General features: G+C 41.7%; 2 protein-coding genes across 2 annotated transcripts in view; one reads left to right on the forward strand and one right to left on the reverse strand.

Moving 5' to 3' along the window:
* POGZ (pogo transposable element derived with ZNF domain) overlaps window positions 1-20,722 on the forward strand; it is a 47,948-nt gene extending 27,226 nt beyond the window's left edge. Inside the window, exons 5-19 of the mRNA XM_082652037.1 lie at window positions 542-650; window positions 1,882-2,172; window positions 2,253-2,471; window positions 4,968-5,074; window positions 5,843-6,180; window positions 6,575-6,729; window positions 11,181-11,281; window positions 11,820-11,966; window positions 15,016-15,150; window positions 15,266-15,438; window positions 15,597-15,737; window positions 16,236-16,292; window positions 16,496-16,608; window positions 16,862-16,886; window positions 17,022-20,722. Coding sequence (XP_082508163.1) covers window positions 542-650; window positions 1,882-2,172; window positions 2,253-2,471; window positions 4,968-5,074; window positions 5,843-6,180; window positions 6,575-6,729; window positions 11,181-11,281; window positions 11,820-11,966; window positions 15,016-15,150; window positions 15,266-15,438; window positions 15,597-15,737; window positions 16,236-16,292; window positions 16,496-16,608; window positions 16,862-16,886; window positions 17,022-18,693 — 3,783 coding nt within the window. The 3' untranslated portion in view covers window positions 18,694-20,722. The remainder of the gene's footprint in view (window positions 1-541; window positions 651-1,881; window positions 2,173-2,252; window positions 2,472-4,967; window positions 5,075-5,842; window positions 6,181-6,574; window positions 6,730-11,180; window positions 11,282-11,819; window positions 11,967-15,015; window positions 15,151-15,265; window positions 15,439-15,596; window positions 15,738-16,235; window positions 16,293-16,495; window positions 16,609-16,861; window positions 16,887-17,021) is intronic.
* A 1,368-nt stretch (window positions 20,723-22,090) lies between these two features.
* On the reverse strand, window positions 22,091-24,462 carry PSMB4 (proteasome 20S subunit beta 4). Its single transcript, XM_082659083.1, has 7 exons — window positions 24,326-24,462; window positions 23,872-24,078; window positions 23,455-23,601; window positions 23,209-23,290; window positions 22,691-22,807; window positions 22,403-22,491; window positions 22,091-22,209 (listed from the first exon to the last, which is right to left on the reverse strand). Exons 1-7 carry the CDS (start codon window positions 24,448-24,450, stop codon window positions 22,197-22,199), a joined length of 780 nt encoding a protein of 259 aa, XP_082515209.1. The 5' UTR covers window positions 24,451-24,462; the 3' UTR covers window positions 22,091-22,196.
* Window positions 24,463-26,565: the final 2,103 nt, after the last annotated feature.

The following is a 26,565-nucleotide window of genomic DNA, read 5'->3' on the forward strand; positions in this document are numbered from 1 at the left end:
CATTCTATGCCTTTAGCAATTGAGGGGCCAGTTTGTGGATGAGTTTTTTTTTGCTTTTTGTGTTTTTTTTGCGGTATGCGGGCCTCTCACTGTTGTGGCCTCTCCAGTTGAGGAGCACAGGCTCCGGATGCGCAGGCTCAGTGGCCATGGCTCACGGGCCTAGCTGCTCTGCGGCATGTGGGATCTTCCCGGACTGGGGCACGAACCCGTGTCCCCTGCATCAGCAGGCGGACTCTCAACCACTGTGCCACCAGGGAAGCCCCTGTGGATGAGCTTTTTAAGCTGAGGTTCTCTTACGATAAGAAGTAGGTTTTCATTTTTGTTCATATGTACCAAAGCTCATTCTTCAGTTTTAATATTTGCCACTCACAAGTTTGCCAGAAGTCCAAAATTTCTCCGTCTCAGTCATTTAAAAGCTCTAGTTCTAGAGAGAGAATCATTAGGTAAGGGTGTGGGCATTTTTTTGGATATAGGTCTTAATGCAGTCTCTGCTAGTGTTAGCTGATCTCCATGTTAAAGATCATTTTGCTTTTTAATGCAGGGATTTCCTGTAAGAAATGTCCGGCCTGTACAAAATGCAATGAATCAGGTTGGGATTGTGCTGAACGTACAGCAAGGCCAAACAGTTAGACCAATTACACTAGTCCCAGGTAAGGAAAAATGTCTACCCATTTGGAATAAACCAGCATCCAGAAGACTTGTTTTTGTTGTCTCAAAATATTCAAGGTCATTTAAAAAGTGTATTTAAGGGAAATCTAAAACTACAAAAATCATATTGGTTTAAGCCCCATTTTTAAAAAACTCTAACCTTTGGCCAGGGTGGTGGTTTTATTTTTTAACCTTTTACCACCCTTCATAAGGCAGTAAAACAGGGTTTATATAGTTATTTTTCTGTTTCTGCTGTTTTATTCAGCTATTAAGTTTGTTATCCTGAAGAACTATTATTAATGCAAACTCCCAAATTCTGTATTCCTTATAAGTCTACTCACTTACATGGTGGGATTATAAAATTATTTTGCTTTACTTTTATAGCATAGATTTGGAATATAAATTAAACAAATGGCATATCCTTTGAGGATAAATATTGACAATGGCTAGTTTTTTTTTTTTTAAGAAACCAAATTGAAAGATAATTTTTAAAAATCTTGTAATTTTCCCCCAGTTCCATATTTAGTGTCTATAAGTTTACTACAATTCAGGCCAAAAAAGGGTATCTTAATTTAGTTGTAGTAAAGGTATCTCTGTCGCTTGTCTTCCTAAGTTTTTGTTGTTGTTCTCAGAGCCCATAAGGGTTTTTGGCCTTCAGTCTCATGAGCCTATCCTATCTAGTTCTGATATTTCTTAAATGTTTGTCAGTGAAATTGTCTATAGTTGAACCAGGAGACTCACCTTTGGGACATCCTAGTAGAATGGCATAGTCTGTCTTCTATTTGAGTTTGTATAAGAGAATGAAAGACTCCTTTAGTATTCTGGGAAAGATCACTTTTTTCAGAGCCAGCTCTGCCCTTTGGCCTATATATACCCATACTGCTTCCCACTCTATACCTATTATTCTCTTCCAATAACAGAGGTCAAGCTACTCATGATTGTATTCTTGGAATAGAAAAGGCAGTGTGGTAAGGTGTTTTGGGAGGAGTTGATGGGACTCTTCTTTCACTTTAATGTTTTCAGGGCTGATTACTAAGGCTAACTTGTTTTATCAGTTTGTGATACCTGTTGTCTTAGACATTAGAATCTATGCTTCCCTTGGGAACCTGACAGTCACCAATCAGTTTGGGGAGATAATCTTTTCCTATTCCAGTATTTCCAGTAAAGACATGGGGAATGTATTATAGGTGAGCTCGTTGACCAAGATTTGGTATTTTTGTCTCTCTTTTGAAGCCCCAGGTACCCAGTTTGTTAAGCCGACAGTTGGAGTCCCACAAGTGTTCTCTCAGATGACCCCTGTGAGGCCAGGCTCCACAATGCCTGTGCGGCCCACCACCAACACCTTCACCACCGTCATCCCAGCCACTCTCACCATTCGAAGCACCGTCCCACAGTCCCAATCCCAGCAGACCAAGTCCACTCCCAGCACTTCTACCACTCCCACTGCCACACAGCCGACCTCATTGGGGCACCTTGCTGTTCAACCTCCAGGCCAATCCAACCAGACTCAGAATCCCAAACTAGGTGAGGCTTGGGAAGAGGAGATGACAGAGCTGGGATGGGTGGTGGGTGGAGAACAGATGATTATCACTTGGCCAACAAAGCTCCCTCCTTCCCCTCTCCACCTGCAGTGAGCATTGCCAGCTTTGTCACTGTGAAGCGACCTGGGGTTACAGGTGAAAATAGCAATGAAGTGGCCAAACTGGTGAATACCCTTAACACCATCCCTTCCCTGGGCCAGAGTCCTGGGCCAATGGTGGTATCCAACAACAGCTCTGCGCATGGCTCTCAGAGAACCAGCGGGCCTGAGTCTTCAATGAAAGGTACGATAACCAGAAAGACTCTGGGCAGCCAGTCATTCAAAAACATTAATAAAGTATTTGTTGTTTCAGAACTCTATACTATGAAATAGAGAAATAAAATAAGGTATAGTTGCTATAGTGTGTTCTCACAGAAACTTTAATGTAGTAAAGAGGATCGCCACTTGTGAAAAGTGTAACTGAATCGGCCAGAAGGAGTTTTGTGTTAATTGTTCTTTGGAGATTAGTAAAATGGATTGGTTGATCAGAGATCAGTGGGATAATCAAAAGATAGTTCATGGAGGAGGTGGATTTCTGAACAAGATTTTATTTTATTTTTTAATTTAATTTATTTATTTTTGGCCGCATTAGGTCTTCATTGCTGCACGCGGGCTTTCACTAGCTGCGGCGAGTGGGGGCTATCTTCATTGCGGTACACAGGCTTCTCATTGCAGTGGTTTCTCTTGTTGCGGAGCACGGGCTCTAGGCTCATGGGCTTCAGTAGTTGTGGCTTGCGGGCTCTAGAGCGCAGGCTCAGTAGTTGTGGCGCACAGGCTTAGTTGCTCTGCGGCATGTGGGATCTTCCCAGACCAGGGATCGAACCCATGTCCCCTGCATTGGCAGGCAGATTCTTAACCACTGCACCACCAGGGAAGTCCCTGAACAAGATTTTAAAGTTGATATTTAGTAGAGAGGTTTTCAGATGTAGAAGGATATGAGCATAAGGATTTTCAACGGTCTGGAGCAGGGCTTGACAGACTTTTTCTGTAAAGGACCAGATAGTGAATATTTTAGGTTTTATGTACAATATAGTCTCTGTCACAACTACTTAACTCTGCCATTGTGGTACAAAAGCAGCCACAGACAATACATAAATAATTGAGCTTGACTCTACTCCACTAAAACTATTTATGGATTCTGAATTTTGAGTTTAATTTTCATGTGTCAGAAGATCATTTCTTTTGCTTTTATTTCAACCCTTTAAAAATACGAAAACCTTTAACAAATGGTGTTGAGAAAACTGGATATCCCCATGCAAAAAAAATGAAGTTGGACCCTTTGCCATACACCATATTACAAAAACTAACTCAGTGAACTAAAGACCTAAACAAAAGAACTAAAACCATAAAACTCTTAGAAGAAAGCATAGGGGAAAAGCTTTATGACACTGGGTTTGGCAGTGCTTTCTTGCATATGATACCAAAAGCATAAGCAACAAAAGGAAAAATAAATAAATGGGACTACATCAAAATTTAAAACTTTACGGCATCAAAGGGTTAGTGTTAGGGAGAGTGAAAAGGCAACCCACTAAATGGGAGAAAATTTTTCAAGAGTACTTTAAATCATATATCTGATAAGGACTTAATATCCAGAATATATAAAGAACTTCTACAGCTCAACCAACAACAAAAGAACAAACAATCCAATTAAAAAATGGGCCAAGGAGCTGAATAGAGATTTCTCGAGGTACACAGATGGCCATTAAACACCCAAAAAGATGCTAAACCTCACTCACTAATCATTACGGAAATGCACATCAAAATTACAATAAGATACCGCTTCACACCCATTAGGATAGCTCTTATCCAAAAAACAGAAAATAATAAGTGTTGGTGAGGTTGCAGAGAAATTGGAACCCTCGTACGTTGCGGGTGGGAATGTAAAATGGGGTGATGGTCCCTCAAAAAATGACACATGAAATTACCATATGTTCCAGCATTCCACTTTGGAGTATATACCCAGAAGAATTGAAAGCAGGGACCCAAACAGATATTTGTACCCCCATGTTCACAGCAACATTTCACAATAGCCTAAAGGTAGAAGCATCCCAGATGTCCATCAGCTGATGAATGGATAAACAAAATATGGTATATACATACAATGGTATATTGTTCAGCCTTAAAAAGGAAAGAAATTCTGACACATGCTACAACACTGATTAACGACATTATGTTAAGTGAAATAAGCCAGATACAAGAGGACAAATACTCTATGAATCCACTTATATGAGGTACCTAGAGTAGTCAGACTCACAGAGACAAGAGAGAATGGCGATTGCTAGGGTCTAGGAGGAGGGGGCAATGGGGAATTATTTAATGGGTGTAGAGTTTCAAGTTTTGCAAGATGAAAAGAGTTTTGGAGATTGCACAAAAATGTGAATGTTCTTAACTGAACTGAACACTTAAAAATGGTTAAGAGGAAACTTTATGTTAAGTATCTGTTACCACAATTAAAGAAAATCTTATATAACCACCACCACAACAAAAAATGTAAACGCTGTTCTTAGTTCATGAGGCAAACAGAAACTGGCAGCTGGCTGGATTTGGTCTACTAGCTGTGATTTGCTGACCCCTGGCCTACAGTTAGAAGAATGGTAGAAGGAATGTGCCTCATAGCAGTTTCTCTTGCTCGCTTACCAACCTTAATATACCCTTCAGGAAGTGTTTAACCTTTTTCCAAAAGGCCAGTAGTCTTTTTCCAGTATCATCTTATTAATCTTATTGATGTTCTCACTTCCAGTGACCTCTTCCATCCCAGTGTTTGACCTCCAGGATGGTGGACGGAAGATATGTCCACGGTGTAATGCTCAATTCCGTGTTACTGAAGCTTTGAGAGGTCACATGTGTGTAAGTGATCACCTGTGATGGAGATTCAGCTTAAATGGCTACCACTCACTGTATACCTCCTGTAGTGTAGTGTTGGGAGCTTGTGAAGCAAGGACTCTGAAATGGCTTGGAAGCTTTTTAAAGGGTTACTCTCTTTTGGCCTGTTTTAGAATGAACTCAGAAATGTGATAGGATATATTTAAAGACCCTCAAATAGGTTAGAACATACGCGACCTTAATTCCTTAGTTCGTAGATTTTGAACTGCACAGGAAGACAGGCCAACTTGGCCTCAGTCCATTTTCTATTTATTGTGTCATTGGATGAATCAGGAGCTATTAACCAATTTCTAATTCTAGTCTTTTCATTTTTTGGTATTAGTCCAGATGCAAAGGTTGAGACTTCTTCCTACCAGGGAGCTCAGAGCCAGGTTATGCTAGTGAGTGGTTAAAGGATCTAAGACAGGAAGAAGTACAAAGTATGGTGTTTGGAGTGGCATATGGCTGTAAATACACACACACACACACACACACACACACACACACACACACACACACACACACACACACACACACACACACACACACACACACACACACACACACACACACACACACACACACACACGAAAAAGAGTGAAACCTGGAAGCATTTTAGAAAACTGCAGGGTGAAAGCTGGTTGAGAATACCTAGAACCAAACACTTACAGAGAAATGTTAGTGAAGTTGAGGAGTTAGCACATCTCAGCCCCCAGGAGAACCAGGATGATCAGATGTCTTCTTTCTTTATAGTACTGTTGCCCAGAAATGGTTGAATACCAGAAGAAAGGAAAGTCTCTGGATTCAGAACCCAGTGTCCCATCAGCAGCAAAGCCCCCATCCCCTGAGAAAACAACTCCTGTTGCTTCCACTCCCTCTTCTACACCTATTCCTGCTCTGTCACCACCTACCAAAGTACCAGAGCCAAATGAGAATGTGGGTGATGGCGTCCAGACCAAGCTCATTATGCTAGTAGATGACTTCTACTATGGACGGGATGGTGGCAAAGTAGCCCAGCTCACAAACTTCCCTAAGGTCGCCACATCTTTCCGATGCCCACATTGTACCAAAAGGCTAAAAAACAACATTCGGTGAGTGTTGAAGAGCCTTGGAGCTCACCTTGGACAAGTGAAGTCTGAAAGCTTCTTACATGTTTAAGTCTTTCTGTTTGGAGAATGGCCCTAATTATTATCCTTTCTTGCTAAGGATTATCATTAAATCAATAACTAGTACTATAGAAGGAGGTATTGTGGTAATAAATAAAAGATAACTTTGGGTAGAGTGAGACCAGTGCATCTCCTTCCCCAGAAAAGTTTCAAGATCTCTCTTAATTTCTGGGCTCAGAAGATGTCCCAAAAAGAGGAAGTTGGGTGGGAGGGTGGAGGGGGAAACATGTAATGTCTGTTCTGTGATTTCGCTGGTACATTTTTCCAAGGCTTCTGATTTTTTATGTTGTCTGTACTTTTCCTTTGTGCCGTGCTACAGATTTATGAACCATATGAAACATCACGTAGAACTTGATCAGCAGAACGGTGAGGTGGATGGTCATACTATCTGCCAGCACTGTTATCGTCAGTTTTCCACTCCCTTCCAGCTCCAGTGCCACTTGGAAAATGTTCATAGTCCCTATGAATCAACTAGTAAGTTTGGAAATTCTTAAACTCTAGGGGTATACTTCATTTTTCATTCAGTGAATGGCACTGGTGGGAGCCCATTATGTGTATTTATATGTGGATAACAGTGTCGAGGAAGTTCTTTGCATATTCGTAGTCAGTTTCTTACTTCACTTACCCTGTTATCTTACAAGCCTGACTTCTATTCTGTTCAAGCATGAGTCGAGTTCAGTGCTTGATTCTAAATTAAGGGGCTTTCTTTCAGGACCACTGTAGAGAGGTATATGTAAAGAGTTTATTACCTAGATCCTTTTATAGAAGAAGCAGGCATCTGTATTTGGGTCTCCATTTTAGTTAGTACCCTCATAGGTTTTATGAAGGATAAAAGATAATGTTATAGAATACTTCACCATTAAGACAGTGCTTTCATGAGATATAAGATGAGTTGGAGTGTTAGCTACACTGTACATCTTACAGATGAGAAACACAGGCTGAATACAAGCCCAGAAACATTTAGTCATTTGCTTTAGAGCAAACACTTCTAATAAGGTGAAATTGTGAGGATTTGAGTCCAGTCTTCTAGAATATTTCTTTTGTCCTTTAAGGGATTTCTAGTTTGTTTTTTTTTTTTTTTTTGGATTTCTAGTTTTGTTGAAGAGACAAAAATTATTTAACTATAGGAAAATGTGAGAACAAGACAATATATTTGCTGTAAACATATGCATTGTATGATACCAGTGATAGGTGAAATAGTTCAGAGAAGGGAAAAGATCCTTGTGGATTTCACAGAAAGTAATGCGTAAACTTTTAGGGTCTTTAAATACAAGAAGGATTTAGATGGATGGAAAGTAGTAAGAAAAGATTTTAGGTGATAGGAAACACATAAAGACAGAAATTTTTGCTGCAAATTAAAAATCTTGACTAAAGATGGATTAAATGTTAAGGACATCTATTATTATATGATTTAACTGAAAAGACTCAAGGTGGAGTAAGCTTCAAGCCCAGAATGCGAGTCTTCTACTTTTCAACAGTTCTCTTGTCTCTGGCTCATAGCAGGATGGTTGCGTTAGTCTCAGGAATACAGGCGGATGTAAAATTTTGCAGATGAAGAAGAGACCGTATCTTCCTGTGTCTTTTCTAAGTCTGTTTCTTACAAGACAGAATTGTTTTCCCTTTATATCTCTTAGCCTTGGCCATATTGTCAAGGGAAATGGGATTGCCATGAGTGGCTCAGACTAGTGCTGGTCCACAGAAATATAATGAGTTACATATGTAATTTTAAATTTTTAGTAGTCATTTGAAATAAAGATGTTTTAAAGGCGAAAGTAATTTTAATATTGTATTTTATTTAACTCAAAATAGCCAAAATAAAATCATCTCGGCATGTAATCAGAACTTTAAAATTAATGAAATATTTACCATTCTTTTTTTTTTCTTTTCTTTTTAAATCTGGTGTGTATTATTACACCACAGCAAATCTCAGTTTGGGCTCACCACATTTCATGTCTTCACTAGCCACATGTTACTGGTGGTTACCATATTAGACCGTGGAACTTTGGGCTAATCATTTGTGAGTAGAGTAGATACTGGAATCAAACATCAGAACACTACAGTATAGTGGCAGAGTAGCCAACTTGGTCTAGGTTAGGACCCAAAATTCTTCACTGTCAGTCATGGGAAGCCCAAATAACTCATCTGAATCCCCAGTGAAAACATCTACTTTTATACAGAATCTGGTGGGGTGTGTTTTTGTTATTCCACTTATATATGTACTGTACATAAAAAGATAAATTTTTCCTAATGGGAAACAGTGCAGCACCTCATCAGTCTTTTTCTCTTGGCTTACCACTCTTTTATCCTTGACTATTAATTTTTGAGTATCTTATGACTTAAAATTTACACTGATGAAAAACCTGAGAAATTGTTGATCCAAACACGTAAATACCGTTTCTGTACTTTAGTATATATCAATCTTATTTTTGGATTCTTTTGTAATTCCCCTTTTTTTTTTTTAAATAACTCCCTTTTTTTTGCATCCATGGCAGATCCTTCATTGAAAGTAGCTTATTTTTTTTGTGTTAATATTTTGAGACCAATTGTTTTCTTTTTAGTTTTGAAAATTTCTTTTCCTTTTATTTTCTGAAGTGTTTTTAAACTAAATTATAGACATAATGATATTTCACTCTTAAATACTTCATTATGTATCTCTGAAAAGTAAGGACATTTTAAAATACATAGCCATAGTATGTTTGTCAAGACATAACAGAATTCATCGTAAATGTTTAATATTATGTATCTTCATTTTCAAGTTTCCTGAATTGTCTCCAAAACATCAATGGATTATTATATTTAATTATGGTAACAGTATAATTTTTAATAGCATTATGTTTTTCTTCACACTTGTTTAAAGACAATAGACTAAGGAAGAGGTAGGGTTGAGGGAAGGATGCTTCAGGGTGATTAATTGTGTTCAGGTGTCAGGAGGGTTCTATGGAAAAAGACTGAAGAAAGGGAGAACCACTTGCTTGATAAAGTCATGGGATACGTGGAATGATGAGATCGGATGAGCCTTAGAAAAGGCATAAGGAATCTGTCCTTCCAAATTTGGAAAACAGGAAGCAAAAGCTGTAGTAGTTCATGCCTGTTTTCTCAAGGCAGGAGACTATGGTAGGTGTTAGGGAGATGAGAGTGATAGTGCTGGGAGGGACAGTGTTAGGTTGCCACTTTGGAAAATCAGTTAATTCTTCCTCTTAAATCTTTTTTGACATCAACTCCAATAGGTGTGAAAGGTTACTAGAGATCTCTTAAATCCACTGATGCCTTTGGTTCCTTTCTCACTGATTTTCTTTGTATGAGATAATATATATAAATCTTAGCATGGTGTTTATGCATTAAAAATTGCTTAATAAATGTTGTTATAGTTGATGTGTGAGACCTATAAGAATAGAGCGGATGTATAGGTTGTAGGAAAAGCCTTTGAGGGTAAAAGAGATCGCCCAGGGAAAACATAGAGAATAAGAAAAGCCTGGACAGAAGGTTGGGAAACACCAATGCTTAAAAGTGTTCTAGAAAAGAAAAAAAGATTAACAAATTGAATTGAGAAGTAAGGGGGAAGAAAACAGGAGAAAATATTGTCATGCCACTAGTTACTGTTTCCCAAACATGACATGCAATACCATGCCTTTGCTCATGTTCTTCTCTCATCTCCTCTGTCTGGCAAACCACTCTTTCAAGGTTCAGCTCGTATATCAGCTTTTCCTCATTCTAGGCAGAATTTTTAATTTCTTTATCTTGTTCTTGTTCTTTATCTTATCTTGTATCTAATGTACCTCTAGGAAGTGGTCCTAAATGGGTTGCAGACACCTTTGAGAATAAACACAAAACTTCCCAGAAAAATACACATTTTACTCTTTTGCAGATAATTTCAGGGGCTACCTGGGTTCCCTGAGACCTCTTCCCTGGACCCCAGATTCAGACCCCTGGTTTTGTTTTTTATTTCAGCTTCACTCATTTGGGGGTACGGGGCAGGGGTTGGACATTGTCCAATAAATAAGCGCTTAGAGCTTCAAATTTACAATTTTCATGTTTGCAAAAACTTGAAAATAATTTCAGTAATGGTAATAAAAATGCAAATAGCTATCATTATTTTGCCTGTATAATTCAAAATATGTAACAAAACTTTTGCCAAAAATTTAGAACTGCAGCCTTATAAAAGCTTGATAAAATGGCTAATTTTAAAGTTTAATTATCTCAAATTAGTTAATACTGAAATAACACAGTAACTCATAAGTCAAGAAGTTCTGTTCATATTGTCAGTCTTTTAAGGACAAATCCTTCTTTGTCCTCATTTAGTAAACGTTCAATAAATGTTGAATTATTCATAGGAGATAATCATTGTCTATCCTTGAGCAGAGGGATGAAGTAATGTAGTATTTTAAAAGAATTCATTTGGCAATGGTATATAAAGAATAGATACTGTATTGGAGAGATAAGGAGGTATTAGAAGCCAGCTGATCAGCAGTAGGAAATCATATGGGCTTCTACCAAGTTTCTGCCTGTGAGAATGCAGAAGTGACAATTCCTTGATGCATTTTGAAATAATGGTGACAGACACGGGTTTGGAGTCAGATAATGCCTAGGTTTTGAGTTCAGGAGGAGGTGGGATGTGAGAAGGGAAATAATGGGAAGCAGGAGGATGCTGAATTAAGTTAGAGTAGATGGTAGAATATTATGTTTCGTAAAGAGTTCAAAATCTAGAATGGAACTTTGGTAAAGAAGTCTGAGCTAGAGACAGAAGGATAGTTTTAATCAGCAGCACAAATGTTGAGACAGAACCATTTTAAAGAAAGACTAGAAGAGACTTCATAATTTACTGACTATTGAACATGAAGATATAGGAGTCAGAGAAAAAGATTATGAGTCAGCAGGACTTTGGTCTTATTTTCAGGTGGATTTATTGATTATTTTTCTTCTTACAGCCAAGTGCAAGATCTGTGAGTGGGCGTTTGAGAGTGAGCCACTGTTTCTCCAGCATATGAAGGATACTCATAAGCCTGGAGAGATGCCTTATGTTTGCCAGGTATTGCCTTTTTCTCCAGGGAGATTTAGCCATTTTGCTCTCAGGCTAAATACAAAGAATCCACTAATGAACATTGCCCAGTACCTACTGCACACACTCAGTTTTAGGAACACTGAGGAAATACAGAAGAAATAGTGAACACGGGTTCTATTTTCAGGGCTTCCCATGCAGGAGAAAAACATAAAGGAATATCTGCATGTACCCAGCCGAGGAACCCAGTCTGGGAACATATATATACCTGTACGAAGGGAGTGTCTGTCTCCTGAATGTGCCCTTTGGAGATAGAAAAAAAAACTCTACTCCTCTTTGTCAGAATATGGACTGTTCTCAGACTTTCCTGTCTTTCCCATTTTTATCTTATTTCACGGCTGAATTTATCACCAACATAGCCCTGCAATAAACGTCAGAAAAATAATCTGATTTCTATACATTTAGGAAAAATTTTTTTTCGTATCTTAACATTTTTGTTGCTACCTCTTTTTTAAGGCCTCAGTTGTCCACTTCACTCTTAGCTTATTTTCCTTCTTATGTGACTCAGGTGTGTCAGTATCGCTCCTCACTCTACTCTGAGGTAGATGTCCATTTTCGGATGATCCATGAGGATACTCGGCACCTGCTCTGCCCTTATTGCTTGAAGGTCTTCAAAAATGGCAATGCATTCCAACAGCATTACATGAGGCACCAGGTACCAGGCACCAAGCAATTTCCGTGTTCTTATTTTTTAATTATGGATACAGGGGCCAGGACTGAGCTAAGCAAATAATTTTGGTAGAGGAGATACCATGTGTTTGAAAAATTTATTGAATTCCAGTGATGTGTGCCAGGCACTGGGCTAGATGCTAGAGATTTAGTGGTTAAACAGGACAATTAAACAGTACAATAAAGCAAGAAGAATGTTGTGTTAGGGGAAATACAAGATGTAAAAAAGAATGTACCTATTCTGGGAGCCTAGTAAGGCTTTTAGGAAAGGGAGTGTTCAAGACCTGAAGGATGAGTAAGGATGAGCCAGATGAAGTGGGATAGAAGGACAGAATGCTCTCAAAGACAGGGAAATTCAAGGAATTGAAGTTCAGTGTGGTTGGCGTGTGTAGGGTACAGGAGGAGGTTGGAAGTTAGGGAACAGATCATGGAGAATCTTGTAAGCCATATAAAAGGAATTTCAACTTTTATTATAATAAGTTGTTGGGAAGCCATTAAAGAGATTTTTAGTCCTGGAGTGATGTGTTCAAATTTGCTTTTAGTTATGATTGCACTGGCTGCTCTAAGGAGAATGAATTGAAGGAGGTTGAGACTAGAGTTAGGGAGACAAGCCAGAGGCTTTTTCAGTAGTTGAGATGAGAGATGATAGTGGCTACGGGCTTTTGAAATGAGGACAAAGAGGATAGAGTTGAGAGATATTGAGAAGATAAGTGATATCTATGATTTAGAAATGGATTTAGGTGAAGGTAGTGAGAGAGTAGTTAAGGATAGTGCCCAGGATTCTGTCTTCGGTAATTGGATGAATGGTGGGACTGTTTATTGAGATAGGAACACTGGAGAAAGTAATTTTTGAGGGGAGGATTATAAGTTTGGATATTCTTTTTTATTACTATTATTTTTTAAATTTTTGGCCATGCCATGTGGCACACGGGATCTTATTCGTTCCTGACCAGGGATCAGACCCACACTCCCTGCAATGGAAGCATGGAGTCTTAACCACTGGACCACCAGGGAAGTCCCAAGTTTGGATATTCTTGACTTAGCAGTATCTATGGACATCAAGTATAACTGACTATTAAATAGGTAGTTGGATATACAGGTCTGAGGCCTGGGAGAAAAACCTGGATTATGAAAGGTACTTAGGAATCATCATTATATAAATAAGTGGATTTTAAACTTGTAAGTGCTATGCTGCACCCCCATCCCCCACCCCCCAAATTGAGAATAAGGTGAAGGCTTAGGACCATTGAAGTCTCTATCCACAAGGCCAGGACCATAGTCCTGGAAGGAAAACAAGAAGAGTCTTGGTGTCAAGGAAGCTGAGGGGACAAAAGTATTTTGAAGAAAAGAGTGTGGTCAAGTGTTGCAGGAAGGTATCAACAAGGTAGAAACTTTAGAGGCCAGCATTTAATTTAGCCGTTCTGTTGGTTAGCAAGGTGGAAGTCAAATTTCAGTGGGACAGATGATGAGAGGTAAGGAAATGGAGACAACTTATTTAAAGAAATTTGTTTATGAAAAAAATAAATTAATTAAAAAATAAATTTGTTAGGGCTTCCCCTGTGGCACAGTGGTTGAGAATCCACCTGCCAATGCAGGGGACACGGGTTTGAGCCGTGGTCCGGGAAGATCCCACATGCTGTGGAGCAACTAAGCCCATGAGCCACAACTACTGAGCTCGAGTGCTGTAACTACTGAAGCCGCCCGCATGCCTAGAGCCCGTGCTCCACAATAAGAGAAGCCACCACAATGAGAAGCCTGCGCACCACAACGAAGAGTAGCCCCCGCTCGCCACAATTAGAGAAAGCCCGTGCACAGCAATGAAGACCCAACACAGCCAAAAAAATAAATAAATAAAATAAAAAATAAAAATAAGTAAATTTGTTTATGAAGGGGAGGACCAAGGGTGGTAGATCCAGGAAAAGAGGTAGCAAGGGAGAATTTGTTGTTGCTTTTGTGTTTTGTTTTTAAGATGGAATAGGTATGCCTTTGTTTTAAAATACTGCAGGAAAGGAGCCACTGGAGGAGAAGAGTGAAGGTACATAGGGAACAGAAGAGAGAACAAGATGGGTGGGTGTACCTGTGCATAACATCCACATGTGTGCACACGTGCCCTCACTCTTACTTGTAAGCAGGCACTTCTTAGGCTCACAGTAGTGACTGCTGATAATCCACCACTAATGCATTTCCATATAGTAGCGTGGAAATTATCACCTGTGACTCAGCTGAGGTTACAGAGAGAGCCTTGCTATCCTAGGGAAGAAAATCATAGACATGTCGTATTTCAATACTGGGCAGATTGAATCCTCAAAATGGCCTTGGAGGGAGGCATATCTGTATGCATTGATGTGTTAAGAGGAAAAAAACAGCACTGTGTAGAAAGGACTATCATTTTTGTTAAAGAAAGAGAAAGGAAAACAGGTGGTGATTGGAGATGTATGTGTTTGCTATATGGTTATATGCATAGACTATCTGTGAAAGAATACCCAAGAAACTTGGTAACAAGTTGTTTCTATGGAGAGGGACTGAGGGTTGGAGTTGAAGGCAAGCTTACCACATGAAGGAGTACAGAATAAAAATATGATTTTTTTTTTTACCACGTACATATTTATTGTATTTTTTAAAAAATAAGAATATCCAGAAGTAGTAGCACTGTCCATCCACACTGTAAAGATAAAGTAGTAGGGGCAAGTGAAGCGTAAGCCACTCAGCCAAATTGTTAAAGCAAGTCAGCGGGAGGTGGTTTGAGGACCTAGTTATTCTGACTTTGAGTCTGCCTTTCTCTGGGAGCATGGGAGGTGATGATTCTCACCACCCAATAATAGGTTTGTAACTTTACTTCAAAATAAATAAAGTTATATAAAAAGATAAAAAAATACTAGGTTTGGTGTTAGGTTGTGTATTTCTCTTTTTTCCTCTGTTAAATTACCAACAGAAGGGTGAGAAGAATACGATTGGCAATGATGTACCTTCTCCTCAGGGAAGAAAATTCATTGGGAACCTTTAAAGGATTCTGTCTCTTTTTATTCCCCCTTCAGAAGAGGAATGTTTATCATTGCAACAAATGCCGGCTGCAGTTTCTCTTTGCCAAGGACAAAATTGAACACAAGCTTCAGCACCATAAAACCTTCCGTAAACCCAAGCAGCTGGAAGGTTTGAAACCAGGCACCAAGGTAAAGGGTTTGTTGACATTCCCTTTACAGATCCAAGAAGGGGAGGAATAGAGATTTTCCGTGTTCTGAGGTTTAACGTGGGTAGTGTCTAATTATCCCTTCCCTTGACTCACAGGTGACAATCCGGGCTTCCCGAGGGCAGCCACGCACTGTTCCTGTACCCTCCAGTGATGTCCCTCCCAGCACCTTGCAGGAGGCAGCACCACTGGCCTCCTCAGCGGACCCTCTGCCCGTCTTCCTTTATCCCCCTGTCCAGCGCAACGTCCAGAAGAGAGCTGTTAGGAAAATGTCAGTGCCTTCTTCTGGAGGCTGGGGGCCGGGTGGGCACAGTTATTCCTGATAGCTAGTGTAATCTGGTAGCCTTTTAGGTAGTATCTGTTGTCTAAATCGCCTACAATTTAGGAACCCCTGAGGCAGTAATAAGAATTTTCCTTGTTTCTTGACAGGAGTGTCATGGGCCGGCAGACATGTCTGGAGTGCAGCTTTGAGATCCCAGATTTCCCTAACCATTTCCCTACTTATGTTCACTGCTCTCTATGTCGCTATAGTACCTGCTGTTCTCGAGCTTATGCCAACCACATGATCAAGTAAGTCAGGATTAAACCAATGTTCCTATCTGGGATTTCAGGTTCTCCAGAACTCAGTGCATTCCCTCCCCTGCTTCTGGGGTTTCCTTCTTCAACTTTTAGAGCTGTTTGCCCACCTGTCCTAGCAGGTAAGAGGCCAGACCCGGCTTCATTTGGCTTTGATGGTCTGTGCTCTGATTTTGTAGGACCTTGCTACCCAAAACATGGTCCAAGGACCAGCAGCACTCATTTGGAGCGTCTTAGAAATGTAGCATCTGACCCTGGTCACCACCACGCCACCCCCAACCAGAATGTGCCTTTTAATAGATTTCCCCCCACCCCCATGATTCGTTTGCATATTAATAGGAAATATTAATGTGATAGGAAAACAGGCTTGGGTTGAGGTTAGGATTGAGTGAAGAGGCATATCTTTTGTTGGGGCATTGTCAGTCGCTGGTGATCTCTAGTTTAGCAAGCAGAACCACGTAACTCATACTACTTTTTGTTTGTCTTCCTCAGCAATCATGTTCCACGGAAGAGCCCCAAGTATTTGGCTTTGTTTAAAAATTCTGTGAGGTAACAAAAAACTTATTGATGGTCTGTTAATTTATCAAGTTTTTACATTAAATCCCTTTTAATATTTTGGGGGTGGATATATGAATTAATTCGACAGAGAGGAGAAAGGAGGGACACTCTTTTTCTTTATTAAGCCTCAAAGTTTAACTCTCTCTAGTGTCACTGCTACATTTGTCTTATATACTCTTGACTCTCTTTCTTAGTGGAATCAAGCTGGCCTGCACTTCATGTACCTTTGTTACTTCTGTTGGAGATGCCATGGCTAAGCATTTGGTATTCAACCCCTCTCACAGATCCAGTAGCATCCTGCCACGGGGTAAGTAGGAGAGATGGGGATTAGGGAAAAAAGCTAAGGATACAGGTCATACCATGAGTCTGGTGCATCTCTACCTGGCCTGACCCGTTCACTGTTTAGATACACTTCACCAAATTGGAAGCATTCTAACCTGAAATTTATATAAGACTGGGAAGACAGTAGGTTTGCTTTTTTGATTGAAATCTAAAGAACTCTTTGGAGGGTTTGTTTCTTCACTGAGCTAACACTTTTTTATTGTCTTTATTTCCCATAGGACTCACTTGGATATCTCACTCAAGGTAACAGAAACTCGCTTGATGGTTTAATTTCTATTATATAGTATGTTTGGTCTTTATTATTACTACTACTACTATTATTATTTCATTTTTCTAGTTTAACTGAGCTTTTTCCTCCTCTCGTTGCTAACCTTTTAGGCATGGCCAGACTCGTGACCGAGTGCACGACCGGAACTTGAAGAATTTGTACCCTCCTCCTTCCTTCCCCTCTATTAAAGCTGCCACTGTGAAATCTGCGGGGGCCACCCCAGCTGAGCCTGAAGAGCTACCAGCTCCCATGGCCCAGGCACTCCCGTCACCAGCCTCAACTGCAACCCCACCACCAACCCCCACTCATCCCCAGCCTTTAGCCCTTCCACCCTTGGCTACGGAGGGGGCGGAATGTCTGAATGTCGATGACCAGGATGAAGGGAGCCCAGTCACCCAGGAGCCTGAGCCAGCATCAGGGGGTGGTAGTAGCAGTGTGATTGGCAAGAAGGAGCAGCTTTCTGTGAAGAAGCTTCGAGTGGTACTGTTTGCCCTGTGCTGCAATACGGAACAGGCAGCTGAACACTTCCGAAACCCCCAACGACGCATCCGGCGTTGGCTTCGGCGCTTCCAGGCCTCACAGGGGGAGAATCTGGAGGGCAAATATCTGAGCTTAGAGGCAGAAGAGAAACTGGCTGAGTGGGTGCTGACCCAACGTGAGCAACAGCTACCTGTAAATGAGGAGACCTTGTTCCAGAAGGCCACCAAAATAGGACGTTCTTTGGAGGGGGGGTTTAAGATCTCTTATGAGTGGGCTGTGCGTTTCATGCTACGTCACCACCTGACTCCCCACGCTCGGCGAGCTGTGGCCCACACTCTACCTAAGGATGTGGCAGAGAATGCAGGACTCTTCATTGAATTTGTACAACGGCAGATTCACAACCAGGACTTACCCTTGTCTATGATTGTGGCTATTGATGAGATCTCCTTGTTCCTGGATACGGAGGTACTGAGCAGTGACGACCGAAAGGAAAATGCCCTGCAGACAGTGGGCACAGGGGAGCCTTGGTGTGATGTGGTGCTGGCCATTCTGGCAGATGGCACTGTCCTCCCTACCCTGGTTTTCTACCGAGGACAGATGGATCAGCCTGCTAATGTGCCAGACTCTATCTTGCTAGAGGCGAAGGAGAGTGGCTACAGTGACGATGAGATCATGGAGCTGTGGTCAACCCGAGTGTGGCAGAAGCACACAGCTTGCCAGCACAGCAAAGGCATGCTTGTGATGGACTGTCATCGCACTCACCTGTCAGAAGAGGTGCTGGCCATGCTTAGTGCCTCTAGCACTTTGCCTGCAGTTGTCCCAGCAGGCTGTAGCTCCAAAATCCAGCCATTAGATGTATGCATCAAACGAACTGTCAAGAACTTCCTGCACAAAAAGTGGAAGGAGCAGGCTCGGGAAATGGCAGATAGTGCGTGTGATTCTGATGTCCTGCTTCAGCTGCTTCTGGTCTGGCTGGCTGAGGTGCTTGGTGTCATTGGGGACTGTCCAGAGCTAGTTCAGCGGTCCTTCCTTGTGGCCAGCGTTCTGCCTGGCCCTGATGGCAACATTAACTCACCTACAAGAAATGCTGACATGCAGGAGGAGCTAATTGCCTCCCTAGAGGAGCAACTGAAGCTGAGTGGGGAACAGTCTGAGGAGGCCTCAGCTTCCACTCCCCGACCCAGGTCATCTCCTGAAGAGACAGTTGAGCCTGAAAGCCTTCACCAGCTCTTTGAGGGTGAAAGTGAGACCGAGTCCTTCTATGGCTTTGAAGAAGCTGACCTAGATCTGATGGAGATTTAAGTGTTGGGGTCATGAGGGGGTGTGGAGTGGGGGTGGGAAAGTGTTAGGGAGGGTAGAGGTAAAGGGGGGTATACCAGGTGGGGGTATTTGGGTTATATTTTTTAATTTTATGCCACCACTCCCCCCTGATGTTGACTTATACATCCTTGTGGATTTGTGGATTATTAGGAAAACCGATAGTGATCACGTCTGAGCCGATGAGCTGGTCCTGGCCCTGTTGGTCATTCACTTCTGCTAAAAACAGGTTTTTGTGACTTTTTTTTAAATTTAAATCACTGTGCTTGGTATTTTTCTGACAAAATCAAGAAAAAGGAAAAAAAAAATCTTTCGTGGGCGAATGTTAAATCTTTTGTTTCCCCTTTTACCTCAACTGTATCATAGTACATCTGGGTTTTGTTTGTTTTACTGTGTGGCCAGTGTCTTTGGGCATGATGCTATCCAACCATTGTCAATGTGAGAACATTTCTGAAGATGGGAAAGACAAAAATTGTAGCTCACAAACTGGTTTATTATATATATATATGGATAAAAAAGTTTTTTCATTGTGGTCTTAACACTTTTATATAAAAATGAAAATGGAAAAAAAATCCCACTGAACTCTCTCTTCCTTCTCCTTTCTTTCCTTCCCTCTCCAGAGATGTTGGTTTCTACAGCAACTCTAAATATAAAATTGTGGCTTTAAAAATGCATGAAACCACCTTTAATCGTCCAGAATGATGAGTAGATTTTTTCCCTCACCACCCTCCCTCCGACAAAAACACAACAAAACCAATATTCTTTGCACCTGTGATCCTTGGCCCCCTTCCCCATTCTCACACCGTCACTCTGGACAAAGGATCATACATGGGTCATTAGCAAGCAAGAGGTACTGAGGTGATCACACAGAACCTTAGGGTGGAAGCCATTCCCAGTGTATGGGTCGTCTTCCTGCAATCCATGGGGGCAGTCCCTGCTTTGTTGAACTTCCTCCTGTTAAGTGGACAGCATACCTGTTCAAGGGATCACATGTCCGCCAGCCAGCAGCTAATTGTGCAAGAAGTTGTATTGAACTTTAAAAAGACCACTTGTTGAAATTCTGCTTACCCTGTGGCTTTCCCCTATTTCTCTTAATGCTTAGAGAAGAATCTGACATGAAGAAACACATAGGGGTGTGCACAAAGAAAAAGACATGAATCTTTATTTTTCACTGCCAGCTTCAAGGAAAGAAAATTTTTTCTACAATTTGCATGAGGGATTTTTTTTTTTAATTGTATGTACTCAATGGCTATAAACTGAAACGTACTGTAACACACAGAGAAAAGGAGCAAAAATCCAGGTCCACCTTTCCCACAACTATACTATACTTCTGTCCATCCTGAGGCTTTCTGCAACGTTTCCCTCCTGTGAGCCAAGGAGGCAACCTGCACAGGCTTGTAAATGGTTCATCTTTAAAATGTACATAAGTGGAACATTTAAAAAAAATGAGGGGAAATGGATTTATAAACAATGTGGTTTTTTTCTAGGTTACCCTATTTGAGCAGGCTTTCACAGACTGGGAGATGCTCAAGATGTGATGGGCCTGGTGGTACAGGTGTGACATTTGTTACCACCTGTTTCTCCTCATCCGTTTTTTTTTTTGTGTTTTTTAACTCCCAGCACACTATAATATAGTGAACTGGAGTAGTCCCCTCCATAAACAGCTTGGCCAGCTTTGTGAACCCATGGCATCTGAAAACTGAACTGAGGATCCACCTGGGCTTCTCTTCCCCAGCTTTTTGCCTGATGCCATTTTGACAGAATATGGACTTTTGAGTCAAAACTTTGCCTTTCAGAAAGTTCAAGAACTATGGTCAACGCTATCTGCAGTGACTTAATCCTTCTCTTTGGTAGTCTCCGCAGCAGCCCCAGATTTAGCAGAGCTGGGTTCCTGGCCTCTGCACACTGTATGACTTTCTCAATGGGTAATTTTTTTAAGGCCATAATACCAACAGTGGATCAGCTGGGTTTTGGCCAGGAAGTTACCTTTGTGGATTCTGCCCGCATGGCTTCGTAGTATAGGAAGTTTTTTTTGTTTTGTTTTTTATAATTCAGTTTAATCAATAAACAAGTATTTATTGACTACTTTGTGTTGAGACTGAATGTGTGGAAGATTCAAATTGAAAGCTGACAGTTTTCTTTGGCTTGAATTTACTAGTTGTAATCATGGGTAATACAAGTGGAGGGGTTTTAATTTCTCTCTCAGCTCTCACCTCACTGAATTTCTATACAGGCATACCTTGGAGATACTGTGGGTTGGGGTCCAGACCACTGCAGTGAAGCAACTATCATAGCAAAGCGAGTCACAGTCTTTTTGGTTTTCCAGTGCATGTAAGTTTATACTATAGTATATTAAATGTGCAATAACACTATGTATGTCTAAAAAATGATATACCTTAATTTAAAAATACTTTATTGCCAAAAATGCTGACCACCCTGAGCCTTCAGCAAGTTGTCATCTTTTTTTGCAGTAGTAACGTCAAAGATCACTGATCACCATATCAAATAAAATAATGAAAAAGTTTGAAATATTGCAAGAATCACCAAATGTGACATAGACACAAAGTAAGCAAATGCTACTGGAAAAATGGCACCAAGACTTTCTCAATGCAGGGTGGACACAGACCTTCAGTTTGTAAAACAACACTGCAGTATCTGCAAAGCATAAAAAACAAGATATGCCTGTAATAGTTTTGGGGTTTACTGCCTATACTAGTTTCTCAAAAAGAGGTTTAGAGAGGATATGCATCAGAATCACCCAGGGTGTTTTTTAAAATTCGGGTTTAACGCCATCCTGGTGATGGAACTGGCTAATAACCCCAACTGATTTGACTCACCACTACACCCAGGACTTAGTGAACACAATACTTGTAAGAGGTCTTCTGACAGTGCTAGAAATTAGAAGACTTAGCTTAAATGTCGAAATTACTTAGTATTCCCCATGAAGGGTGAGGAGGTTGGACGGGTGTGGGATCAAGGCTGTTTGTTAGTTCCAGTTTGGGAGTAACCTTATACAGCTCTACGAGATGTTACATTTCCATCTTTGAAATGATGTTTTAACTAAAATCACATATAGAGCCAACATTAACCAGAAAGTCTGTATTTTAGACTAGTGCATGGGTGAAAACATTGAAGAAAAATGTTAAAAGCTAATTATGTTACCACACAAAGATTAAGTCTGACTTCTGTACAAAGCAGCCTTCCGTACAGACCCAGATGAAGACAGTAATGGGTCTTTGGTATTATCATGCAGACCGTTCTATATATATGCTACCAGAACCAAGAACCAAAGGGTTCTCTGACCAGGGAGGGAGATGGCACACAGCAGTACTTAGCAGTTTCACTCTTGGTGTGACCTAGTCAAACAGTACAACCACTCAGCAAGTGTTTCAAAGGATTTATTTTACAAAAGAATAGTACCTTTGAACCAGCCAAGTTCAAAGTTAGAAGAAGGGTACAACTTCAGTTCTGGATAATGCCTCTGTATTTCATTCAAAGCCACTAAAAAGGAAGAGATCATAATAAAATGGTGAAGCCATAGAGTGAGGAATCAATTCGTAAAAGCAGCTCTATCCTCAGCCCAAACCCTTGCCACCCAGAGAATTTTTTGGTTGAGACCTCCGGAAAAACAAAGCTTACTGCAACCAAGGGATCTCCCAACTATCTCTTCTACTGTAATTTTAATTTCAATCACCTGATCATGTGGGCAATATCCCAGCTGGTCTCTGCAGACAGGGGTCCCTCTATTTCAACACCTTTTTCAGTTACAGTGGCGATTTGAAACTGAAAGAAAGCAGAGATCTCAATGAAAATGCCAACCCTTATGTGAAAGAAGTCCCTGGTCAAAGGTCAAGTGGAGGGTCTTTCCCAAAGGTGAAAACAGGAGACACAGAAATGGGGCACTCTGCTTCAAAGTTTAGAGACTCGGGGATTGCAAAGCCTGCCAATTAGCTCCGCATCACTTATTATTCACACTTCTCACCCGGTTATAAGAACGGGCATCTCGATAGTACAGCACTCGCATGCAGCGTTCCACTAGCTCTTGGGCCTCAGTCTGGCTCAGCACTGGCTTCTTCTCCAGAACTTCTCGCAGCAGAGGCTAGGGATATCGGGGGTGGGGGTGGGGGGGAACATGGGAGATATCACGAGCTGAATACCAGGCGATTTGTCGCAAATCCACAGTGTGAAAAGAATCATAAATGAGTGAAAAGGCGACATTCCACCTACTGCCTCAGCAAAATGAACTCTGCTTACTTGTGCTAAGACCCACTTGAAGGGGAAATTCTAGGGTGTCCTCTCTTAGCACATGTATACTGACTCCCTCCAGGACATACCCCACCGTGTCATTATGGCCTCTGGACCAAAAAGAAAACCATCCGCCCAGCAGTACAGATCCTAGCCTGTTCCTCATGTCAGAATTTCAAGGGTAGAACAAGCAGACAACCACTAACCCCCCCTGCCTTCTGTCTTCTATCCCTCATCCCTCAATTGGCTACTTACCTGAGCCAAGTATGCACCATAACCGGTGGCCACCGAAGGGGCTTCATAGGCTACACCAAGCATGTCCACGTAACCCAGGAAGCTAACAGGACACAATAGGTCATCTTAGGTTTCTGTATCTTAGCTGTAGGAAGGGACCATGGGGTCTGAGGTAGAAGTGGGAGTCACTCAGGGGGAAGAGACAGACATACACGGGCACTACAGATTGGGTAGTCAAGGAAATGAGTTATTTGTATTCAAGTCAACCTCTCTCCATCAGCATAGCCTCCAATGACCATGGTGTTCCACAGGGGGTTCATCTTGGAGCGCCGGCTGTACGTAGCCCTGGTCAGCCATGAATGAATAGCTTTAGGGCTATAGCTGTGTCCATCTCCCAACAGCTCCTCATCGATCCTTAAAAAGAATTGGTTGTGAAAAAAGGGAGAGAACGGAAGTCGGGGTTTCCATCCACCCCCAAAAGATGTTACCACAATCTTCCCCATTTAAACTAAAATAAACTAAAATAAACTACTTATTTGCAAACATTCTCAAATCTTCCACGCCAAGTCTCCCTGTCCTCTGCTGCAGCTTCAAGTTTCTCCACCCTAGAACTTCTTGAGGGGATAAAAAACAGTGTATTCCCCTCCCCACTTGGAAACTACTCCTATTCTCGAGATGACTTACACCATTTGGCCGAGAACTTGCTTCAAATATTGGAAATCAGCGTAGTCTCCGGAAGCACCCAGCATGGTGCTGTTGTTGACTCGCATAATGCGAGAGATGTTGCGGAAACGAGCCAAGGAGCCGTAGGAGCCCAGCATGTCTGCTGCAATCACCACTCCGCCCTCAAACTTGACGCCCAGGACCGAGGTCCCGGTCACCATGGGGTTCCTGGAGAGAGAGGGTGGTCTGGAGAGGAGCGGCGCGGGGGGAGAGCCTGAGCCCGCTTCCCGCGTTGTGGGTTCCGCCTCTGACTTTCAACGGCTCCTTTCATTCTCCGGGACCCTCCTCCCCGAGCTCCCCCGCCGTTAGCGCGCCCCGAGGTGCCCCCTTCGCCTTCCCCGGCTCCCAGAACCTGCCGGCCGCACCAGGCCCCACGGTCCCTCCCCCTGCGCAGGCTAAGGAGCCGAGAGCTTACTGGGTGCGCGTAATCGGACCCCCGTAGAGCGCGGACGCCGGATCCACAGAGGAACCGGGAGTGGGCGGGATGCGGTAAAACTGCCCAGGGGCCGGTCCGCACCGCGACTCCAAAGGCGCTTCCATCTTAGTCACGGTAGCACGGGAAACGAAAGCGTTGGTGCCGACGGAAGCGGAAGTGATCCTTCAGTGCCACACCTTTCTTCTTCCTGCAAGCTACTTCCAGCTGCCATGTTGATAGGGTCAGTGCAGACCGTACCAGTGTCCCGGGTGGCGACCAAAACCCAGAGATGTGGAGTTGCCAGACGTCGTATCACATCGCGGTAGAGTCTGAACTAGAACAGTATTCTGACGCACAAATTCAAGGAAGGGGTGGGTGGTGTGGGAGATGGGTATGGGTCGTGGGTGGATGGGAGGGCGGGGCACTTCAAGACGCTGACGCTGAGCGAGGAAGCAGAAATTCTCCTTTCCTTTTTGGATCCTTATGAAAAACAAAAAACCCACACGAAACTAACAGTGAACCCAGGATCATGTGGCATATTCGACCCATTTTATATATAAGAAACCGAGACTTGTGTAGTGATTTACCCGATTACACAGCAAGTAGTAGAAGATCTGAGTCTTCAAACTCAATTAAAATAGGAATCATACAGTTGCGCGTACCTTGGGGTGTATGATATCTCAGATGGATCACTCACTCTGTAGGACCTTGTACAAATCTCTGAAAGTTTCCTAATTGTCAAAGGCTCTTACCTGCCTCTTAAACATCAGAAAAATTCCATTGACTGTGGGAGTGTAACTAAATTACAGACGTTCCCTTCTCAATGTGGTTCTGTAGCAAGGGCTGGAAGCAGTGTCTAGAATCAAACACTAAACCTAAAACCACTACTTTGCCACAACTTCCTTCACAACTAGATTCAAAATTTTTCACTCAGCAGGAAACCAAATCAGTTTTGTTTTTTAAAATTCCCTGAGTTAATTTGAACCAAAGCAATGCAAAAAATTTTAGCCTAATTGAAATAAAATATTTTATTAGGTCATGAAACCTTGGAAAGGGAAGGGTCAAGATCTTGTGTCAGAGGCACCCAAATGATGCTCTTTGTATCACCTTTGGGACTTGAAAACTAGATAGTAGATTTTTTCTTCAAAGTAATAGCCACGTTCTCGCAAACCCCATATTCCAGGTGACTCTTGGACCTCTCTGAGGCTTACCTGGACAAATAGCAGGTGTCGTTTGTGATGACAAAAGGCTTACTGGGATTCCTCCAAAACTGCTTGAATACTTCACTTTCATAGCTACCAGAGTCCTCTTCATATGAACTTTAAAGCAATTAGCCATCAATTAATTGGCTATATCCTTGTTTAGAAGTGGCCTGAGGTGGCTTGCTGGTTTCTGGTCTCACTCCTTTCAAGGTCCCTAGATTAAGGCTCTGGTAGGGCCAGTACCAGTTCCAGAGATCAGGCAGGTGGTCAAATTCCACAGAGTCTAAAAGAAGAAAAGTGAAAGGATCTAGAATCATTCAGCCTGGGAGTAGGATGACAGGGAAAGCAAACCACTAACATTTGATGATACAATATTCAGAGGAAGGTGACCAGCATGTCTTTTGTGCTAAGATGAAAACAAGACATAAGTTAAACTGAAGGGGAAACTTAAACTTAAAGGGAAACTTATAAGAAGTTTCTTCTCTTTTTAAAGCATTTTTAAGTTTGCCCAGTTTTCTATGGTTGGCTATTACTTCGAGTTTAATTAGTATTTAGCTCTCACCAGTGTTCGAGCTTTTAAGTCAATAATCATCAGACTGGTTTTGTATCATGTCAGGGTATCTCTGGTTATGGGGAATGTCTTGAAATTCTCAGAAAAGAATAACACTAGACTAAATTGGAATTAATAATCACCATCATCACCACCTCACAAACATTTTCACTGCTCCATATTTTAGAAGTGGTATTTGAAACTTCAACTCCAAAAGAGTTAAGGATCATTTTTGACCTGCTCAGGGCCTGGCTCCAGGGGGCTGTAACAGAAATATGAGAAAGAAAATGTGTCTAGCTTGTCCATGGCTGCACTACCCTGTGGGTATGCCCTGAGGATTTTTGTAATTTTACATCCTCTATAATTCAGTTCTGCAATATCTCTCTTGCAGGATGTGTCACACTTGTCTAAAGACTGACTTGCTAAAGCAAAAGTTCCACAAAAGCAGAAACAGATTGTCTTTCAACAGTATCCCTTGATGCACAGAA

Source organism: Grampus griseus (genome assembly GCF_964374135.1).
Source record: "Grampus griseus genome assembly, chromosome: 1".
NCBI lineage: Eukaryota > Metazoa > Chordata > Mammalia > Artiodactyla > Delphinidae > Grampus > Grampus griseus.